Raw genomic sequence first — 19,601 nt, 5'->3', positions numbered from 1 at the left:
ATGACTATTCTAGGCGTTATTGGGTGTACACCATGGCGAAGAAGAGTGAAGTTCTAGATATATTTGTGGAGTAAAAGAATATGTTAGAATTGTAGACTGGGAGAAAGATCAAGATGTTGCCATCTGGCAACGATGGTGAGTACACATCAGACTTCTTTCAACAACTATGTTGAGACGAGGGCATAGAAAAATACTTCATAATTAGTCATACACCGCAGCAGAATGGGGTGGCAGAGAGGTTAAATCTATCTTTGTTAGAGAAGATACGATGTTTGTTGGCGCATAGTAGTTTGGAGAAGATTTTTTGGACTGAGGCACTTTCATATGCGAGCCACCTCATTAACAAGCTGCCTTCATCTACGATTGAGGGGAAGACCCCTATGAAGATGTGGTCGGAAGAGCCAGCACACGATTACGACCAGCTCAAGGTATTTATATGCCCTATATACTATCATGTGAAGACTGATAAGTTGGAACCTCGAGCTAGGAAGGTCATATTTATAGGATTCAAGCGTGGTGTCAAGAGATACAGCTTTAGGATCCAGTTGATAGTAAGATTATGCTGAGTAGAGACATCACGTTCGATGAGGGTTTTATCTTGAAGCTTCCCAGCTCTCATCAGGTAGAGAGCGACCCGACGGAAGAAATATCACAGGTGGTGGAGATCGATGCAGCTCCACATTGTCCAGATAGTACAGTATCCATTAGAGTATCGACTGAGGTGACGCTAGGCGAGCACGGCGACGATAAGGAGGATACATGTACAGTTGTGCAGGATCAGTGACCGACGGCTCAGGTTCAGGATTCTATTATAGTTCGGAGACAGAGAAGAGACATACGGATGCTAGCACGGTATACTGATACAGCAGTTGCATATGCACTTTTGGTAGAGAGTATCGATGAGTTGGTACCTACTATATTCAGAGAGACCGAGCAGAGTTTGGAGGTTGATTCATGATAGGTGGCTATGCAGGAGGAGATAGACTCTCTTCACAAGAACGATACACAGGAGCTTGTTGAGCTTCCAAAGAGGCGGAAGGTAATTGGTTGCAAGTGAGTATACACAAAAAAAGGAGGGCATTGAGGGCACTCCATTGAGGTTTAAGGCTAGGTTGGTTGCGAAGGGCTATGCACAGGAGGAAGATATTGATAATAATGAGGTTTTCTCTCCGATGGTGAAGCATTCTTCGATTCGGATTCTGCTAGCTTTGATGACACAATATGGATTTGAGTTAGATCAGTTGGATGTGAAGATGGTATTTCTTCATGGTGATCTTGATGAAAAAATATATATGACTTAGCCATTAGGATTCCGAGCTGTAGGGAAGGAGAACCTGGTTTGCAGGTTAAAAAAATCGTTATACGGTTTGAAGCAGTCTCCCCGACAGTGATATAGGCGATTCGATGGTTTTATGCTTGGTCATTCGTACACTCGGAACCAGTTTGATCTTTGCGTGTATTTTGCAAGTTGAAACGAGGTGCGTGCATCTATTTATTTCTCTATGTTGATGACATGTTGGTTGTCTCTATTTTCAGGTCTTATATAGATGAGTTGAAGGCACAGTTTTCAAAGGAGTTTGAGATGAAGGAGTTGGGTGAGGCTAAACACATTTTGGGGATGGAGATCGGCAGAGATAAAGAGAATGGCAGAATTTGTTTGATACAGATGGCTTATTTGAAGAAGGTTCTTTAGCGATTTCATGTTTGCATGGATACGAAGCCAGTTAGTGTACATTTGAAGTTTTCAGCTGACCTCTCACCGAAAACAGTTGATCATTGAGAGTTGATGTCGAAGACTCTATATGTGAGCGCGGTTAGGAGCTTGATGTACGTGATGGTATGTACGAGACCGAATTTGTCACAGACGGTGGGCATGGTTTTGAGATACATGCACGATCCAGGAGTGGGTTATTAGGACGTCGTGAGATGGATTTTGAGGTACATTCGAGGTACGCTCAATGTTGGTTTAGTCTATGAGCGAGACACTAGAGGTGGACAGTTGTGCATTAGCTATGTTGATTCGGATTATGCCGAGGATTTGGATAAGTGTCGGTCTACTACGGGGTATGTGTTCACTTTGACCTGTGCGCCGGTGTATTGGAGATGCACGTTACAGTCTACGGTGGCTTTGTCAGCGACGAAGGCAAAGTATATGGCAATTACAAAGGCTGTGAATGAGGATATTTAGCTTCGAGGACTTTGGAAGTAACTTGGTATATCACAGCGATCTATCACTATTCATTATAATAGTATGAGTGCTATTTATATGGCAAAAAAATAGGTTTTTTATGCGAGGACGAAGCACATTGACGTTCGTTATCACTTCGTTCGAGATGTTCTTGAAGATGGCAATATACAGATTGTGAAGGTCCACACGAAGGATAATCTGGCGGATATGCTCACTAAGATGGTTTTGAGCAACAAGTTTGATCATTGTAGAACATTGTTGTACATTCGTGATTGTTGAGGCCGTTGACGGTCATTTGGTTGAACTACGCGTGGCTTGATCTCTTGAGAGAGGGGGTATGTAGGTAACCACATTGGTGCAGCCGAATTTGGTGAGACGACGCATTGGTGCTCATGTTAGTGTCGGCTCAATTTTGGGAATACTTCGCTGAGGTGAAGAATTGTTGGATAGTAGGATTCCTAATCTATTTTGGTAACATGATTTTTAATCTATTTTGGTAACAAGTTATTAGGATTTCTAATTTGTTTTGTTTTTGGTTTTAGAATTTCTAGTCTGTTTTGATTTTAGGTTTTCTATATATATAGAACGCCTTAGAAGAGATTAGGATCATCAAAATGAGGAGAGTTGTAATCAGAGATTAGAGAGACTTTTGAGCATTGTGAGAGGGAGATATTGTGAGTAAGTTGAGAGCTTTGGTTGAGGGTTAGTTTGTGAGTTTTGTGAGATTATAACCCTTTGTACTCTCCTTGATTTAGTGGAATCTCCTCATCCTATCTCCGTGGACGTAGGAAAATTGTTGAACCACGTATATCTCTGTGTTTGTGATTGATCTGTCGTATTTTAGTTTTGTATTGTGCTCGTGTGTGATTGGTTATTCTTCTCTCATGCTCAAAATCCAATATGTGTTCTCTTGTAAACAATGCACGTGATTCAATGTACAAGTCATACTTCGTATGTGCTATCAAAACATGTGAGAATAGAACAAAGGGTACAAAACTGCATAAGATTGGTTGGCTGATTGTATCCCATAGGTCAACCGATGATGACGTGCACAATACATGCACTATGAATCAACCTTGATCAGTCGATCGGTGACCTATGTTCGGTCGACCAACCATAGCAAACCCCATATTCCTACTAGCAATTATCGGTCGACTAATTGTAATTGATTAGTCGACCGACCAGAGCTAAAACCAGTTTTTCTGAGAAGGATTAGATACTCTCATAAAATCATCAAAAATCAAAAATTTTCAAATAAAACTCATGTGTTAAAACTTGGTTAAGTTATTTAGGGTTTACTTCGCCACACGAAAACAAAATTTATCAATTTGAGGGGATTCCAACAACTCTAGCATTATCATGTTTGTAAAACCATCATGAAAACAATTAAATTTAGTAAAACTTGTGTTTACTTTACTTCAAAACAAAAATCCAACTCAAGAATTCGTTTCATAACCTTTTTAAAACAAAAAGATTAAATCTTTATATTATACAATTTAAAAGAGTGATCTTTATACATAAAATAGGTTTTTAAAATCTAATAAAACCAAGTAAAAGAGGGGGATGAGTTTGGAGGAGATGAAACTCACCTCAAAAATCATGTTGGACTCCCAAACACGTGAGAGACACGATCCTCCTTCACCTAAAGCCGACGATCCCGCCCTTCTTTAGGTCTTTTCGCTTCTCAAAGCTTTCCCAAACTCAAAAGAAAATTTTCTAGGGTTTTGAGGGAAGGGTGGCTGCTGAACAACGTAGGAAAACCAGAAAAAGGGAAGAATTCATGTATATATGTATATATATACGCAAACGGTCCCGAACCGAAACCTCCTGACCCGAAACCAAATACCCAGTCTGGGCACTTATCGGTCGACTGATGCTCATTGATCAGTCGATCGACTAGCACCTATCGGTCGACTAATTTCAAGGGGTAGTAGATCGATAAGTGGTGTTTTTAGCCGACTGATTTTTCACGTACTTGCATGCATGTATGTGTGTGTGTGTGTGTGTATAATCGATCACAAACATACTCATTCATTCCAGAATAATATCAATTATAATAAAACTCATTTAATATTATTTTCCATAATATTTTCAAAATTACGGGGTTTTACAATTTGGGTGTGTTATGCAATTTTTCAAGTGTTTAGTGTGTTTTTTGCAAAAATCAGAACTTTCAAAGGGTTTTTTGTTATTTATAAATTATAAATTTTTACTGTTCTTAAGTTTTAATTTTTCAACTTTTTAAAAATTTGACTTATTTAATTTGGGTGCTTTTTTAAACTATTAGAATGTTTCTTGTAAATTTTAAAATTTTTATGGTGCTATTAATAAGTTATTGATTGTTTAGTTATTTATAAATTTTGATTTTTTTAGTGGTGTGTTTGTAAAATTTAACTTATTTAGGGTGTTTATTACAACTTTTGAAACTATCAGGGTGTTTTCTATAAAATTTCAAAAATTTTATGGTGTTATTTAAAAGTTTTATATTTTGTACTATTAGTATGTGTTGATATTTCCAGGCAGTGTTTTTATAAATTTAACTTTTTGAATGTGTATTTCATAATTTTTGAAGCTTTTAGGATGTTTTTCGAGCTTCTAAGCGTGTGTTCTGTAAATTGTAAACTTTTCGTAGTGTTGTATGTAATTTATGAATTTTGTAGTTTTTGTAACTATTGATATATTATGGTGTGTGTGTGTGTTTACAAATTTTGAATGTTAAGGGTTGAGTGATAAATGGATTAAAGTTAAACGGGTCGACGGGTTGGTCCGTTTACGTTCCGATTAATAAATTGGTTCTTTGGGTCGACCTGTTTATATCACCAGATCCATATAAAGTGACTCATACTCATTTGTAACGGGTCGGGTCAGCGGGTCGAATCATAAATTGCCACCCCTAAACTTTATAAACCAAAAGGGGTTGTAAGTTGTTTCATAAGCAATCATTAGGGTTGAACTTTTGGGAATGGAGTTAATGGACTATAAGGGCCTTGAATACACTACCACATATTTGCTCTAACGCAACGGTTTAAAACTATCGCATTAGCATCTAAACCGTTGCAATTGCACAAGCACAGCGGTTAACAATCTGTCTTCATTGATGCCGTTGCCCTAGCCATAAGGCAGCGGTTTCACAACCTAATGCAATGGTTTCTAAGACGAGGCTAACGCAACAGTTTTCACAAAATGCAACGTTTTCTGTAGCGGTTTACTTATGCCTAATGTAGCGGTTCCATACACAAAGGCAACAGTTATTGCAAATGCAACAGTCACAAACAATGGTTTCTTGATACCTAATGTCGCGGTTTCATACACAAGGGCAACGGTTTTTCCAAAACCAGGGACCAAATGCAATATTTATTTTGTACCTAATGCGACGTTTTGCTTTGCTATGGCAACAGTTTTATAGGGCTACGACAACAGTTTTACAGGGCTATATCAGCACTTTTTAAGAAATTTGACCAATAAGCAAACACAGTTACGTAAACCAAAATAAAAATGGAATAAGAACACACTACATTAAGATATCATCAAAATAAAAAATAATGAAACATTCATATGTTTTAAGCCCATCATTCAAAAATAAGTAGTTACAAGGTAACTTCAACCCATCAAAATATGATCAATTCACAACCATCAAAATATGATCAATTCAAAAGTACAAGTCTATTCCAAAAGATTCATATATCAAAGCCATCTTGACCGCATTCTCCTATTTAAGTCTTTATATCTCCTACAAAAAATAAAGAAACGTATCAAATATCATGTTAGCAACAAACTAAAAAGATAATTTTTTTTTAAACTAACCATTACAAGGAAAAAAAAGCTCAAGTAACATTGGTAAATAAGGAGACAATTGATCCTCATATGGCTACAGTTTCTCTTTTATATTAAAAAAGAGAAAATCACTCACCTACATCAAAACCTCTTCCATTTGAGCAAAATAGTGGCTACAGTTTCTTCAAAGTCCAAACCATGATCCTCGGATTCACAATTTACTGCAAAGATAAAATATTGTTTAAACATCTGAGTCTCTTTTTCAATGAGCTATTAACAGAAGAGCAAATAACCCAAATGCTGTAGCAAAGAGAATAAACAGAAGGAGCATCAGAAAAAGGAAGAATCACAAATATTTTAAAGGAGTTTGCTTCCAGAAGGCTATAGCAAAGAGAATAAACAGAAAAAATAGAAATAAACCAAACACAATCCTGACTACCAACATGAATTATCAAGAGCACCACCAAAAAATTGAAACCTGTAATTGGGCTCTGGCATTTGGCTGTGAGAGGAACTGGCCTTGAATTGCTTTCACTGGTTCACTAGCCCACATTACCAATACTTTTTAAAGGTCTTGGATCCCAATACTTCCATTGCCTGTCATTTCAACTTTCAATTTTGATCATTTGAGTAGAATATCCTCATGATTTATGAAAATGCACAAAGTAGTAGCAAGATGGCCTCTCAAGGTTAAAATCGTAGTTCTATCAATCATCCCCGCATACTCGCTGCATTAGAAAAACATGGGCAGTTGTTATCTGTGCGGAGATCAGGCACCCCTCTTGAAACAATATCCAGTCTTGAATGGTTGGGTCTCATATAATTTAATTTCATGTCTTGCTGGAGAGTCAAATCTTAGTGTCCGTGAATAAGGAATTGAGAGGTGGAAATAGTGGTCCATGAATGGAGATCATGGGAAAGGAATTGAGAGGTGGAATTCTAAGGTCCTTTGTATGATGCTATCTACAACGTCCAACTTCCAGAAACAGCAAGATATGCGATGCATGAATCACAAATGAAAATGAGCAAGATATGCGATACATGAATCACAAATGAAAATGAGCAAGATATGCGATACATGAATCACAACTGAAAATTTCTCAAACATTACTTCAAAATTAAGGTCATTTAATCGTAAAGTTAACGACTCACACCACATATTGTAAGTTTTTAGATTAACAGTATTTCAGGGAAGTACGTATGCCATGTTTTTTACTCATTAACAGTATCTGCAGGACTATCAGAAAACCACTACGGATACTTTTCTCTTCGGATACTTTTCTCATGAATCATACATAAGAAGCTTTCAAAGCCTTTCAGAGTTACGGTGAAGGATAAACGAGAACATTTAGAATGAAACAGATATAATTCCGTGATATTGACTGCATATAGAAATTAACATAAAATTATTGAAAACTAATTATAGAGCTATATGACTATAAATATGAAACAAACATGGTTCATTTTCTGGGTAATATATGTATTCACATTATCAAGGTCCATGAGTTTCAAAATTTCGAAATGAATGTCACAGTTTCCCGAAATATAATTCAGACTTGATGTCCTAAGGGCTGGAACTTGGCCTGTAGGCCTATGGATGATTGAGGTATCAGGGCCCATCTCTGAATGTAAGTGTGCTTGTGTTTCCAACATACTAATCTTTTGACAGCTAGTAAATAATAGGTCTCCGTGATGTATTACGTCTGGTTATTCCTCACTTCTTCCAGTGCATCTCCCGATTCAGTAGATATAGCATACAGGAAAAAAGGATTGTGAATCTACAAACCTTTGAGAAAAGTGAACCGCATAACTCAGGTGCCTTGTACCACCTAGTTGCAACATAATCCTGCAAGAAAGAGAAGCACATATGCGATATTCAAAAGGTTCCAAATTTTCAACTTTTAACTAAAACGGCTGTGGGAGTATCACGAAATGCCACCCTACACTATCAATACAAATCTCAAGAAGTGTCACCCTTGAGAAGTTATAGCAGTAAATGACAACATAGATCATGAAGAATCTTCACCTTACATCGTCAATATAGGTCCATAGTTTATAGGAGAAAAAACTTCTAATTTTTGTCGAAAATGGATGATCTCCTGATGCAAGATCTAGGGGTCACAAAGCATATACCTCATATACTTCAATTATGAAATCTATGACTCAACAAAAATTGCTGAAATATTGGAAGGAATCAAAGGAGAAAAGAGGACAAGTGCCAATCTTTATTATGATATCAAGTTAAAGCTAGATTACATAGTCTACATATGCAACTGAGTATTTTCGGAACAACTAAAGTGACAGGGATACAATATTGTTCAAGATAACACGCCAAGGAAATTATACGCTGATAACCTTATCCATGTCCTGTTTTCTTTTTGTGGGGATTTTTGGTCACAGTTTTAGGATTTGACTGTAGAAAGAAATAACAAATATGAATGACCATAAATATGTAGCCTTCCTTGTATTTGCAGTTTTCGAGACTCGAACCTGCGAACTACATTCCACAAGGAGAACAATCTTACTGGAGTTATGTTGGCCGTGAGTTTTGTACTGAAGAAGATCTTAAAGTCTCCCGCATTGGATCAATCAGAAAAACTGTCTGAAAAAGTGCTAAAATCATTAGACAGAAAATTTTCAATTGGGAACAATCAGTAGATTCACTATAAATTAATGTGCTGCAAGTTTCTACACGCAATATTCAAAGACATGAATATTGCACAACTCAGTAAAATACTCCCAAACTTTTGATTTTGCTCTTCTTTTACGTTTAGATATAGTTTCATTATCACAACTCAGTAAAATACTCCCAAACTTTTGATTTTGCTCTTCTTTTACGTTTAGATATAGTTTCATTATCAGATTCACTACCATCATCGCATGTCTTTTGATTTTGCTCTTCTTTTACGTTTAGATATAGTTTCATTATCAGATTCACTACCATCATCGCATGTAGTAAATTCATTCAAAGACATGAATGAATGATTCTGCTAATGATAACTGGGGACAAAAAAAATTACAGGTAGGAAATCTACGTGCTAAAAATAGCGACGACGAGAAAATAATAATAGTAATAACAATTGGTGAATTTTTACCTTCTCGATTGAGAACTGGGGACAATTTGCTGCTAATGATAACTGCTGAATTTGTTTTGGATCCTCGTTGGTGACTCTCTCACCTCCTACACTAGCCCTAAAAAAATAGCAGCAAATTTGAGATCGTTAGGCCAAGAACATGAGTAATTCCTTGAGATTGAATGATTACCTCCTCTCACATGAGTTCTAGAACATGAAATATCTAACAAAACTATTGGAACCCTAAATTTTTCAGCTGGCCTTTTACTAACTCTTACATATATTTCATCCGACAATAACAATAAACCATGTAAAAAAACGAGACTTTTCCCAATTCATCCCGAACCCTAATCAACCAAAACTAACCCTAAACTTAACGATCGCTCCATCAATCACCGGAATCATTCCTTATCAAACATTAAATCGCGTTTCGAAACAATTAGATCAAAAAGCAGAATCAAAACATACCTACTTCGCCTCTTGATTGGCTTCGAATTCGTTTTCCAAAGCTGTCCATTGTCTTCGTCGTCAACTTAGTCAAAGGCTTCGTCATCTTCATCGCCGATCGCCACTGATCGCCGCCGTCTAAGTTCGTGAAAGGGATTGGGATCGAGGTTTCGTCGTCTTCGTCTTCGTCGCCTCTTGATCACCAAACTGAGCCCAGACCGCTTGACCCTCGATCAGCCCTTGGTCGCTGATCTGCGGCGGCACCGCCGGGAAAATGTCGTAGAAGCTCGGAGAGACGAATCGCAGAGAGAGGGGAGCCGAGATTTTTAGGGTTTCGGGGAGAGAGGAATCGCAGAGAGAGGGGAGAATAGATTTCTATGTGAGCTGGGTAAGTTTGGGTGGGTTACGGGTTGGTCAAGACCCGCCCATCTAATACTCATTTAATTTCTATATACAAATAGTTACCCAACTTATTAGACCCATTTAGATAAATAGGTTGGTTTGGATGAGTCTCATATTGGATGGATCTGGGTGGGTTATTGGGTTTGGATCAGAATTGACATCCCTAGGTCAGACCAAATATTAAGCCCATGAACAATTATTTGGCCTATGGCAACATTTGTTATTTAATGTTGCATTAGCCATTGTAAACCGTTACGATAGATATCTAACGCAACAGTTAGAACCGTTGCGCCTTAACCGCTGCAATAGATCAATTATGTGGTAGTGATAGCTGAAGCCCTTCCCTTGAAGTTCAGTGGCATCTAATTAAGCTAGCATTTCTAGTTTATTACTTATAATGATCTCTCTAACATATTACATTATTGCAGGAAAGTAAACAAGGTCAAGCACTGCAGAGTTGTGGCCTCATGGGACATTGGAGACATCAAACTTTTTTTTTTTTTTTTTGTGCTGCAAGTTTAATTGTTTTTGAGTTTTTATGGGAATTGCTCTAATTTCGGTGCATATATGTGTTGTAATAATTTGTGAAGGACAATGCTAGCTTAGGTCAAGTACAAATGAGAGGGATTTTAGAGAGAGGGCGCGGAAAAGTTAATTGTACTTTGATAGATAGTGCGTCTTCATCACTGCGTACGGGATTGATTGTTAGCAAATATTTTTCTGTTCTTTAAGTCGTGCACTACTGTACTGGGACTGCACGGTATTAACTAGAGTTACGCTAAAAAAAACCATGTGAAGTCTTCTGGTTATTTCTGGGGGCAGTATGGGAGTGTTTTTGCAAGTTGAAAAGGAATTAAAATGTGAGTTCCTTTTTTTTCCCCTTCCTTTTTACTAATGATTTTCACATTCATGTCAGCGTGTAAATGGCCCCCAATGTTTGAGTTTAGAGGCAAGATTCATGTCTCGTAAAATTTTGAGTTTTTTTTTTCCTTTCATATATAGTTGTGTGCTCTAGCCTCTAGTGTATTATGGTTTTCTTAAGTTGTTCACTTGCGTCATGCTCATTTTTTATCGTGACAATGAATTTTGGCTAGGTCAATCAAGTATCAAGAATTAAATTCAGAGTGCTATTTGTCTTGCAAAGAATTAGGTATTTCATGCAAGGACAAAACACATTAAAATACACTATCATCGGATTCGTGATTGGCTCATGACAGGAGAGGTCGATGTGAAAAACGTTCATACAGATGAGAATGCAGTAGATTTTCTCACTAAATCTATTACGGCTGAGATGTCTAAGCATTTCTTGAGTCTGCTAAATCTGACGACATGTTAGCTCATGAGTACACCTAGTCATCAGAGGTGCGGGGAGATGAGTTGATGCTCATCAACGTGAAGCAGCTGAAGCCAGAGCAGGACTTGCTCTAAAGTTCCGTAGTCTTAACTTCTTAGATTTCAAAGATCCATGTTCCGAAGACAAGTGTTCGTGGTTCAGATGAAGATTGACATTCCGAAAACTCGTATTCTGAAGACTAATGCTCTGAAGATGCAAGTGACAACTTTGAGTTGCGTCGGATATCTCTCCAAAGTGGAGATTGTTAGTGTTGGCTCGATTTCTAACTCAATTATTGCTATAGTTTTTTGCATGCAGATTCAATTTTGTATGATCTTTTCGGGCATGGTGTAGTCATCATTTAGCTCGAAACTCTACATGAAAGTTGCAGAGGTGCACGCATAGTTTTCTCCAAGTTTTGAATCACAGGAATCAGAACAGTATTGATGGAGTTATGGTTAGTCAAAGCACCCTATCCGAATCACAAGAATTTGACCAGATTTGTGTATTCCCAAAAAGTCCTAAGCATTCATGGATCTTGGAAGATGAAAAGGTGGACTAGAAGGTTCATCAAGACCTAGGCATGCTCTCGTTGTGGAGTGGCATCTAAGTTTTCCACTTGTTCTCTTGAAAGTATAGAGAGTTAGAGTGAAGGAGAGTCTCTTGTGTTGTAGAGATCTCTCATGTTGAATTAATATAGGAGGAGCATGTATGAGGGTTGTGTGAAAGTCGGCGCTGTCGAGTGTGTCGTGTGTGCCTTCTACCCATCTGTTGATTCCATTATAATGAAGTATCCTCCGAGCTCCGAGCTCAACCCGTGGTTTTTTCCCGTTTGGGTTTTCCACGTAAATTCTTGTGTTCATTCTTCGTGTGATTATCTTTTATCTTTTTGTCATTAAGAACAAGACCCTGAAGTGGTGTTGAGAAGTTTCGTGATTCGTCAACACCAACAAGGTATATATATACTAAAAAATTTTGTTAAAAAAGTAAAAGGTATATATGGTATATATAATTAAAAAAACATAATCTATTTTTAGAAGCATCCTCAGGTTGCTTTTAAACCACTATTTAGAAGGAGAACCAACTTTAATTATTACACACAAAAAGGTTTTCACCAAATCTCATTGTTGATTGCTTATTGAAAAAATAACCAAAAACATCCCAAAAAGAGCAATACCAAATTGCCCCTTAGTTCAAAGCTCGAACACCCAACCATTCAACAGGGATAGGGTGTTATCATTTGCTCATTTGGCTAATGAATAAGCATTATTTTTTCATTGAAAAAAAATACAATGCTTGTTTGAGGAAAAATTGTTGTTAAAAGTATAAAGGTGAAAATGACATGACAAAATAGAATTTAGTTATCAGTTTTCTCAGGAAAGTCAAAATTACATTAAATTTTGTATGATTTTTTCTTTATTTCACTTTCACGTACACTTTCATGCAAAAAAACATCAATTAAGAGTGAGTTGTATTCCCAATTTCTAGACCAAGAAAATACCGAAGAGAGGCCAATATCCTTTATGTGGAACTGTTGTTGCAACTGAGATTTTGCATATTGTATATCAGCCACATCATCACCTGTAATGATCATATCATCTACATAGATGAGTAATAAAACTCTGTAACGTGATGTAGTGCGAACAAATAGAGAAGTATCTTGATGACTTTCCATAAAGCCCGTCTTGAGAACGACATCGCGAAAACACTCAAACCAAGCGCATGGTACCTGCTTGAGACCATAAACAGCACGGTGAAGGAGACATACATGTCCCGGAGGAATAGTGGACCCTGGAGGTGTTTACATATATATTGTCTTAGATAAAAAGAGCCATGGAGAAAAGTATTTTTGACATTCATCTGGTATAAGGGCTAACGATGAGCAGTAGCAACCGCAAAAAGAGTACGAATGGTGAACATCTGAGCAACAAGATCAAAAGTCTCCTCATAATCAATACCTTGTTGCTGAGTAAAACCTCGAGCCACTAAATGAGCTTTCCGACATTCAATGGTGCCATCAGGATAATGCTTTACTTTTAAACTCATTTACTGCCAACTAAAGAGATGTCAGGGGAACAGGGAACAACATCTCAGGTATGTGTTTACTAAAAGGCCTAAAATTCCTCAGCCATAGCCTGTTGCCACTCTGGAAATTGAACGGCCTCTTGAAAGGATTTTGGCTCAACTGTAATATGAATGGCAGCAAGAAAATTATGAAAAATAGATAAATATGAAGTAACCGAAACATACCGTGCAGGTATGACATGTGGGCGTCTGCCTCGACGAAGAGCAAGAGGAACCTCAGGCGGGGGAGATGCTAGCGCAAGTGCATGGAGGTCAATAGTATTTTCTGGAGTTGGTGTCGTGTCTACGGGATAGGGATCAGATGGTGGAAGAGAAGGCTCGGGTGAGGGAGAGTCAACAGAAGAAGATGGAGAGATTTTAAGGAGATCTCGAAAAGAGAACTGAGGTAAGGAAGTGGGTGATGTAGCTAGCGGAGAAACACGATCAATAGTGTGGAGGAAATTGATATCATCGGAAGCAGAATAAAATGGAGAATCCTCTTCGAGCTGAACGTGTCGAGATATATAAACTCGACGAGATGCGGGATCATAACAACGATAACCTCGATGTTCCGAACAAATTCCTAAATAGACACATAGAACAACTCTGGGAGGTAATTTATCACGTTTGTGAGATAGCAGAAGAATGAAACAGCGACAACCAAAAATGCGGACCAGATCATAACGGGGAGGATGAGTATAAACACGACTATGAGGAGTAGCACTAGAAAGAGAGCTAGATGGAGTGATATTAATGGCATGAGTAGTAGTGAGAATGGCCTCGGCCCAGAAACGACGAGGAATAGAGTAAGAAATGAGCATGAATCGAGCGGTACCGAGAATATGACGATGTTTACGTTCAGTAATACCATTTTTCTCATGAGTGTAGGGACATGACTATTGAAAGATAGTCCCATGAGAGTACATGATAGAGCGCATGGTAGAGGATAGGTACTCTTTAGCACAGTGAGAACGAAAAACTTTAATACGAGCTTGCCATTGAGTGAAGATCATCGCATTGAAGGCTTGATAAGCAGCAAGTACGTCAGAGCGATTTTTAAGTAGGTAGACCCATGTATAACGAGAGAATTGATAAGCAGCAAGTACGTCAGAGCGATTTTTAAGTAGGTAGACCCATGTATAACGAGAGAAATCATCGATAAAACTAACATAATATAAGTAGCCCCATGTATAACGAGAGAAATCATCGATAAAACTAACATAATATAAGTAGCCAGATGAAGAAGGCAGAGGAGCTAGCTCCCAGATATCAGAATGGACCAAATCAAATAAGAAAGTGGAAACATGTGTACTGGTTGGAAATGGTAGAATAGTAAATTTAGCCAATTTACAACCAGTACATAACTCAACATGAGAACGATAGGATACAGGACTAAGTACTCCGGACTAGATAATATTTTCTAGCCTTTTATGAGACACATGACCAAGTCGTCTATGCCACAAATCTACGGAAAGCAAGGTAGAGGATTTTGAACTTATAGAAGTAGCAAGAGAACGTGGATATATGGACTCTGGAAGGTGAAAATATTCTAGAAAATACAGTTTGTGTCTCCTCCGACCAACCCCAACAGTCTTGCCCGTCTATGGATCCTGCATAATACAAGTATCAGAAGAAAATAAGACAAGTAGGCCATCCATACATAAGGACCTAACAAAAATTAAATTCAAACATAACTGAGGAGCTACATAGATGGAGCCAAGAGTTAGACGATCAGATGGGTCAGTTTGTGGGGTGATAGAGCCATACTAAGTGATAGACAAATGTTGTCCAGCAGCCGTGTAGATAGGGGGAAGAGAAGAGGAAGTGAAGACAGAAGATAAGAGGGAGGCATTACGAGTAATATGAAAGGAACAGCCAGAGTTAAAAATCCAGAGATCATTCATACCAGAGACCGAAGGGTTAGCTGAAGAACCAGCAAGACGCATACCAGAGAGTTATGCAGTATATGTAGAGGCTCTATGCTGAAGAGCAACAATTTGATGGCGAATATCAGAGAGTTGTACAACAGATGGAGATGTGGTATGCTAAAGAGTCGTAATTTAACGACTAATATTTGCAATAGCTTGAAGATCCTCAATTTGACGGTGAATATTAGAGAGTTTTGCAGCAGATGGAGAGGTGGTATACTGAAGATCCACAATTTGACGGCTAATATCTACAATAGTTTGAATGGTAGGGTCTGAAGTGATAGATGGCATAACATTAACCGGTAATCCTTGTGCACTAGAGGATCGGGACTGAGGGGATCATTGACTATGGCCAGTTCCTGAGGAACGTAACTCAGGATGAAGCTGAAAACATATTTCAAAGCGGTGTCCCTTCTTCTTGCAATAGGTGCAAAAGAGCTTACACCGAACCCGAGAAGCATACTCCAATGAAGAGGCCATAATAGCAAAAATTCAAAGTTCAAGATAATAATCCTTGAACAAAACCCGAATATTTAAAGGAGAACCCGAAGGTTAAAATGTAAGAACCCGAATGTTAAATTTGAACCCGAATGTTATACATGACTGTCAAATCTGAGAAGAAAAAAAAAGAAGCAACCGGCAACCAAGGTGGCCCGAAGATCGACCGGATCTGATGCTCACGCCGGAGACCTACAACGGATTAATGCCGATGTTGAGATGTTGAGATGTTGAGATGTTGAGATGGATTGAAACGACGACGCCGTTACTGACTGTGAAACGGCAATGCCGTTTGATTGAGGCCGAGAGACAGATTGAAACGGTGATGTCATTAATTTGAGATCGAGAAATGATCTTGAATACGAAAACGAGAAACGCGTTAAGAGGCCGCAAAACGGCAATGCCAAAAAATCTGGCAAAGGAACGCAAAAAAGGCGTTAAACGGGTGCAAAGCAGCAAGACCAAGATTTGACAAAAGAATGCAGAAGCGTTAAAAAAAGTTTATTGGAAGGGAAATAATAACTCTAGCTCTGATACCATGATAAAGTAAGAGAGAGTGTGCCTTGGGTAAATTTTTCTTGAGTTGAATATTGAGTGTGCACACATATTTATACAAGTAGAGGAGGGTGAGGTGTGTTCTCACAACCAATGTGGGATTAAAAACCCACTACGTACTAATACTATTATCAACAATATTAACAGTGCAAGAATCTTTTCCTGGCACCTCACTAACAATGCTAATTGTTATGTTATATTGTAATACAGCACACCCTTTTGGTCACTTGTAATAATGAAGCTGAAATTTGTTCCTCAGATAACGTAACTCCCTGCAAGAGGAATTTGTTGGAGTCTGATATCGAGCACTCAGTTTCTACAGAATTGATTTCTCCACAAATGTCGAGCAACAAAATGCAGAAACAAATCAAAATTGAAGAGGAGAATTAGAACATTTTGGAGAGATAGTTGAAGCTGCTTTTTTTTTGAAAAATCTCTATCTGATACATGATGTTTGAAACTTAAGTTTAGTATTTTGATCTAAAGTCCTACTCATTAAATTTTTTATGAACTATATTATTTTGGTGGTTCTTGGTCTAAAAGCCTATTTAGCAAACTATTGTATGTAGTATATTTCTTTTGGTGGATTTACATTGATAAACCCAACTACTTGATATGGTTATGACAGATATTTTCTTTATCAATAGGTATATAGTTATGATTTTCTTTTATGGATGTGTGTACTTGACAGGTACTTGTCATTCTATATGCTTGAAATATTTTGGGTGGAGCAAAAGTTGATGCTGCATACTAATTATTTGGTATAGCAAAATATAGTGAAATGTTATAACATTAACCATATAGATCCGAGACATTACCTATTTTGTTATGACAACAGGGGATTCAAAAATTGATTCTACTTTACAATTTAATAATAGTAATTTAAGCATATATGTAGCTTAGGTTATGTCATTTTTGACCAATTCCATATTATTATTGTTTAAATTTGCATTCCTTTGTTACATCAATTTTCATATATTAAACGAATCCGTGCATCGCACGGGTCTGAAACTAGTATTGTCTTAAATCTTTATCATTATTTTTTTTCGAAAATGTTTCCACCTTTCTATATATTTTCAAATTTAAATTTGACTGGTAAGGATAAAGTTTATTTATTTATTTTTTAATTCGTTACGTTACTTTATTTATTTAAATGCTAATATTTCGGACCACAAATTCATGGCTCAATCACAAGACAAGGTGATACGTGTCATTTTCTTCAAATTGTAAGTATGATCAATGGCTGCTACAGAGACGCAAACACATGTTCTATAATTAATTATCCTGTCTTTTTTGCTCCAGAACTAATTTATCCTTTTTCATCACCGTTGCCTGTTAAAAATATAATAGGGTCAGTCCAAAACCAAAACCCGTAGCGGAAATGTTAGCCACGGTGTCCCTACTGAACCTGGCCCATGATAAGCTTTTGTTCGGGGGCTGTCGACAAGTGATTGGGCCCAAGTGGAACTAGAATCCCCATTATCTGGGCCTTAGGATAAGCAAGTGGGCCTTCAAGCTAGAAGTCCAATTAAAAAAAAGACAAAAAAAAAAAAAGGTTTTCTCAAAAGTTATAAGTCGGGGCTTGAACAACATTATTCGGCTTAATAAATTTCATATCAAACTCACAACAAGCGCTTCTTGGCTGTAAATCTTCGAATTATCTTCTTCAGAGGTTAGGGTTGTACAAGTACTGAGCTCCTGTCCATGAATCACCAGGACCTACAACTAATGGCTTCAACACCGCAGAGGGGCCCACACATACGTACGCATGCTTTCCGTACCATTCATGCTCTGATCCAGGACTGAACACATAGAACTCATCAAATCCACTCCTTTGTACAAGAAGGTTATTAAGTTTGTCATCAGCTGTCACTAGTAGAAAAATGAGCAAATCAGACGGAACAAACTAGACGGAATTATTTCCCGTCTAGCTTGAGGCAAAGTAGACGGAAAATTTTTCGTCTAGCTTGTTCCGTCTAGTTTGAAGCAATCTAGATAGAAAATCCCGTCTAGATTGCCAAACAGGGAGTTAACGGTGTATTTCTGTCGCGAAATTTTGTTACCCTGTCCATGATCGTGAACTCTCTAGGCGCATTGGTGTAAACTCTGCACATTGTCTCGGTCATCTGCGCATAGTCGTCGTCTTCTTCTCCCTCATCCATTCCTCCCTCCTCATGAGCTTTTCCTCTCTTGTCCCAACCTGAAAACAGCGCATCGAAACCTTTGAAAGCCATTATATTGTCTCTTCTCAGGTTTGGAGGAATAATACTGAAATCTGATACAAACGGTTGCTTGTTGTGGTAAGTTGAGCCTTGGAGCCCAACAGCATAAGTTGCATCTGGGGTGCTCACTGTTAGATGACTAATTACAGAGCCGAAGAGATTAAGGGATGATAATCTTCGGTTAGTGACTGTAATTTCTGAGGCTAAAAGATCCTGTTGGAGAGTAATAAGGCATTTGACATTGACCATCTCCTTCGGATCAGTGTGTATGAGCTCCACCTGGGTAGTAGAATGATATTGAGGTCTTTAATTAGTACTGATAGAAATAGAGATAGAGTTGATGTATATTTCTGAAAAGGTACATAAAATGGAGGGTGAACTTCACAAAAACCCTCACGAACTTCGCAGATCGTAGAAAACTTCTCAAAATTTTGAAAAGCATCATTAACAATGGCTACAAGATTGGGACAGTCATGAGCTTAAGCGAGACAAATTCAGGAATTTTTCTGTGATTTATGAAGTCCAAAGATTTTGTAAAACCTTTCAAAATTCAGGAGGTTGAAAATTTTATGTCAAAATGGATCTTGAATCTGAGTTAAACAAATTGACTAGTCTTGAGTCTGGATGCGGGCACTCATTATCCTCGTTTTACCCATGCTCTTTAGGGTTAGTTTGGTAAAAATCATTATAACCAGGTCAACATTAATCCTGACTCAGTTTTAACGGCTTTTTTCGCCTAGTAAAAATTGAGCCTACAATGGTCTAATTCCTCCCAAATATGTCCTTCCCAAAATAGAATCCTCGTCCACTTTTGAGAGATTGTCAAGCACACCCTTAGTCTCATTTTACGATTTTATATCACAACATGAACATTAGAAGGTGGAGGACTAATAAAAGAGCATTCAAGCATAGAAGTAGAAGAATTCATGCCTGAATAGATTGCTCAGAGCTCCCCCTAACATCAAGAAGCCCCCATTTCATCTCACCAACACAACTCAAATCCATAGAAACCCCACCTTCGACAAAAACCTCACCATCTTCTCTCTCCGACACCAGCGTGTGCACCACCTCCATCGTAGTCCCGTGCCACATGAACGGCTTGTACGACGTGATCAG

At 37.9% G+C, this 19,601-nt stretch overlaps 1 protein-coding gene and 1 long non-coding RNA gene across 8 annotated transcripts in view; both read right to left on the bottom strand.

Moving 5' to 3' along the window:
- LOC109842556 lies at positions 5,685–9,886 on the bottom strand. Of its 7 annotated transcripts, none has more exons than XR_002247349.1 (7): positions 9,505–9,886; positions 9,058–9,154; positions 8,453–8,564; positions 7,749–7,808; positions 6,441–6,690; positions 6,099–6,183; positions 5,685–5,918 (listed from the first exon to the last, which is right to left on the bottom strand). It is a non-coding gene; the product is annotated as an uncharacterized LOC109842556 (long non-coding RNA). The 7 variants fall into 7 exon arrangements; XR_002247359.1 differs by having other exon boundaries at positions 6,441–6,559; XR_002247344.1 differs by having other exon boundaries at positions 8,488–8,564.
- The window catches only part of LOC109842475 (protein NDH-DEPENDENT CYCLIC ELECTRON FLOW 5), a 2,215-nt gene continuing 341 nt past the window's right edge, over positions 17,728–19,601 (bottom strand). Inside the window, 3 exon segments of the mRNA XM_020411369.1 lie at positions 17,728–18,124; positions 18,327–18,764; positions 19,416–19,601. The exon segment at positions 19,416–19,601 is cut by the window's right edge and continues 9 nt beyond it. Of these exon segments, the coding sequence (XP_020266958.1) occupies positions 17,930–18,124; positions 18,327–18,764; positions 19,416–19,601 (819 nt within the window). The 3' untranslated portion in view covers positions 17,728–17,929.

The sequence above is a fragment of the Asparagus officinalis genome, chromosome 1 (assembly GCF_001876935.1).
Source record: "Asparagus officinalis chromosome 1, Aspof.V1, whole genome shotgun sequence".
In the NCBI taxonomy this organism is placed as follows: Eukaryota; Viridiplantae; Streptophyta; class Magnoliopsida; order Asparagales; family Asparagaceae; genus Asparagus; species Asparagus officinalis.
This window is presented reverse-complemented; position numbering and strand designations above follow the sequence as displayed.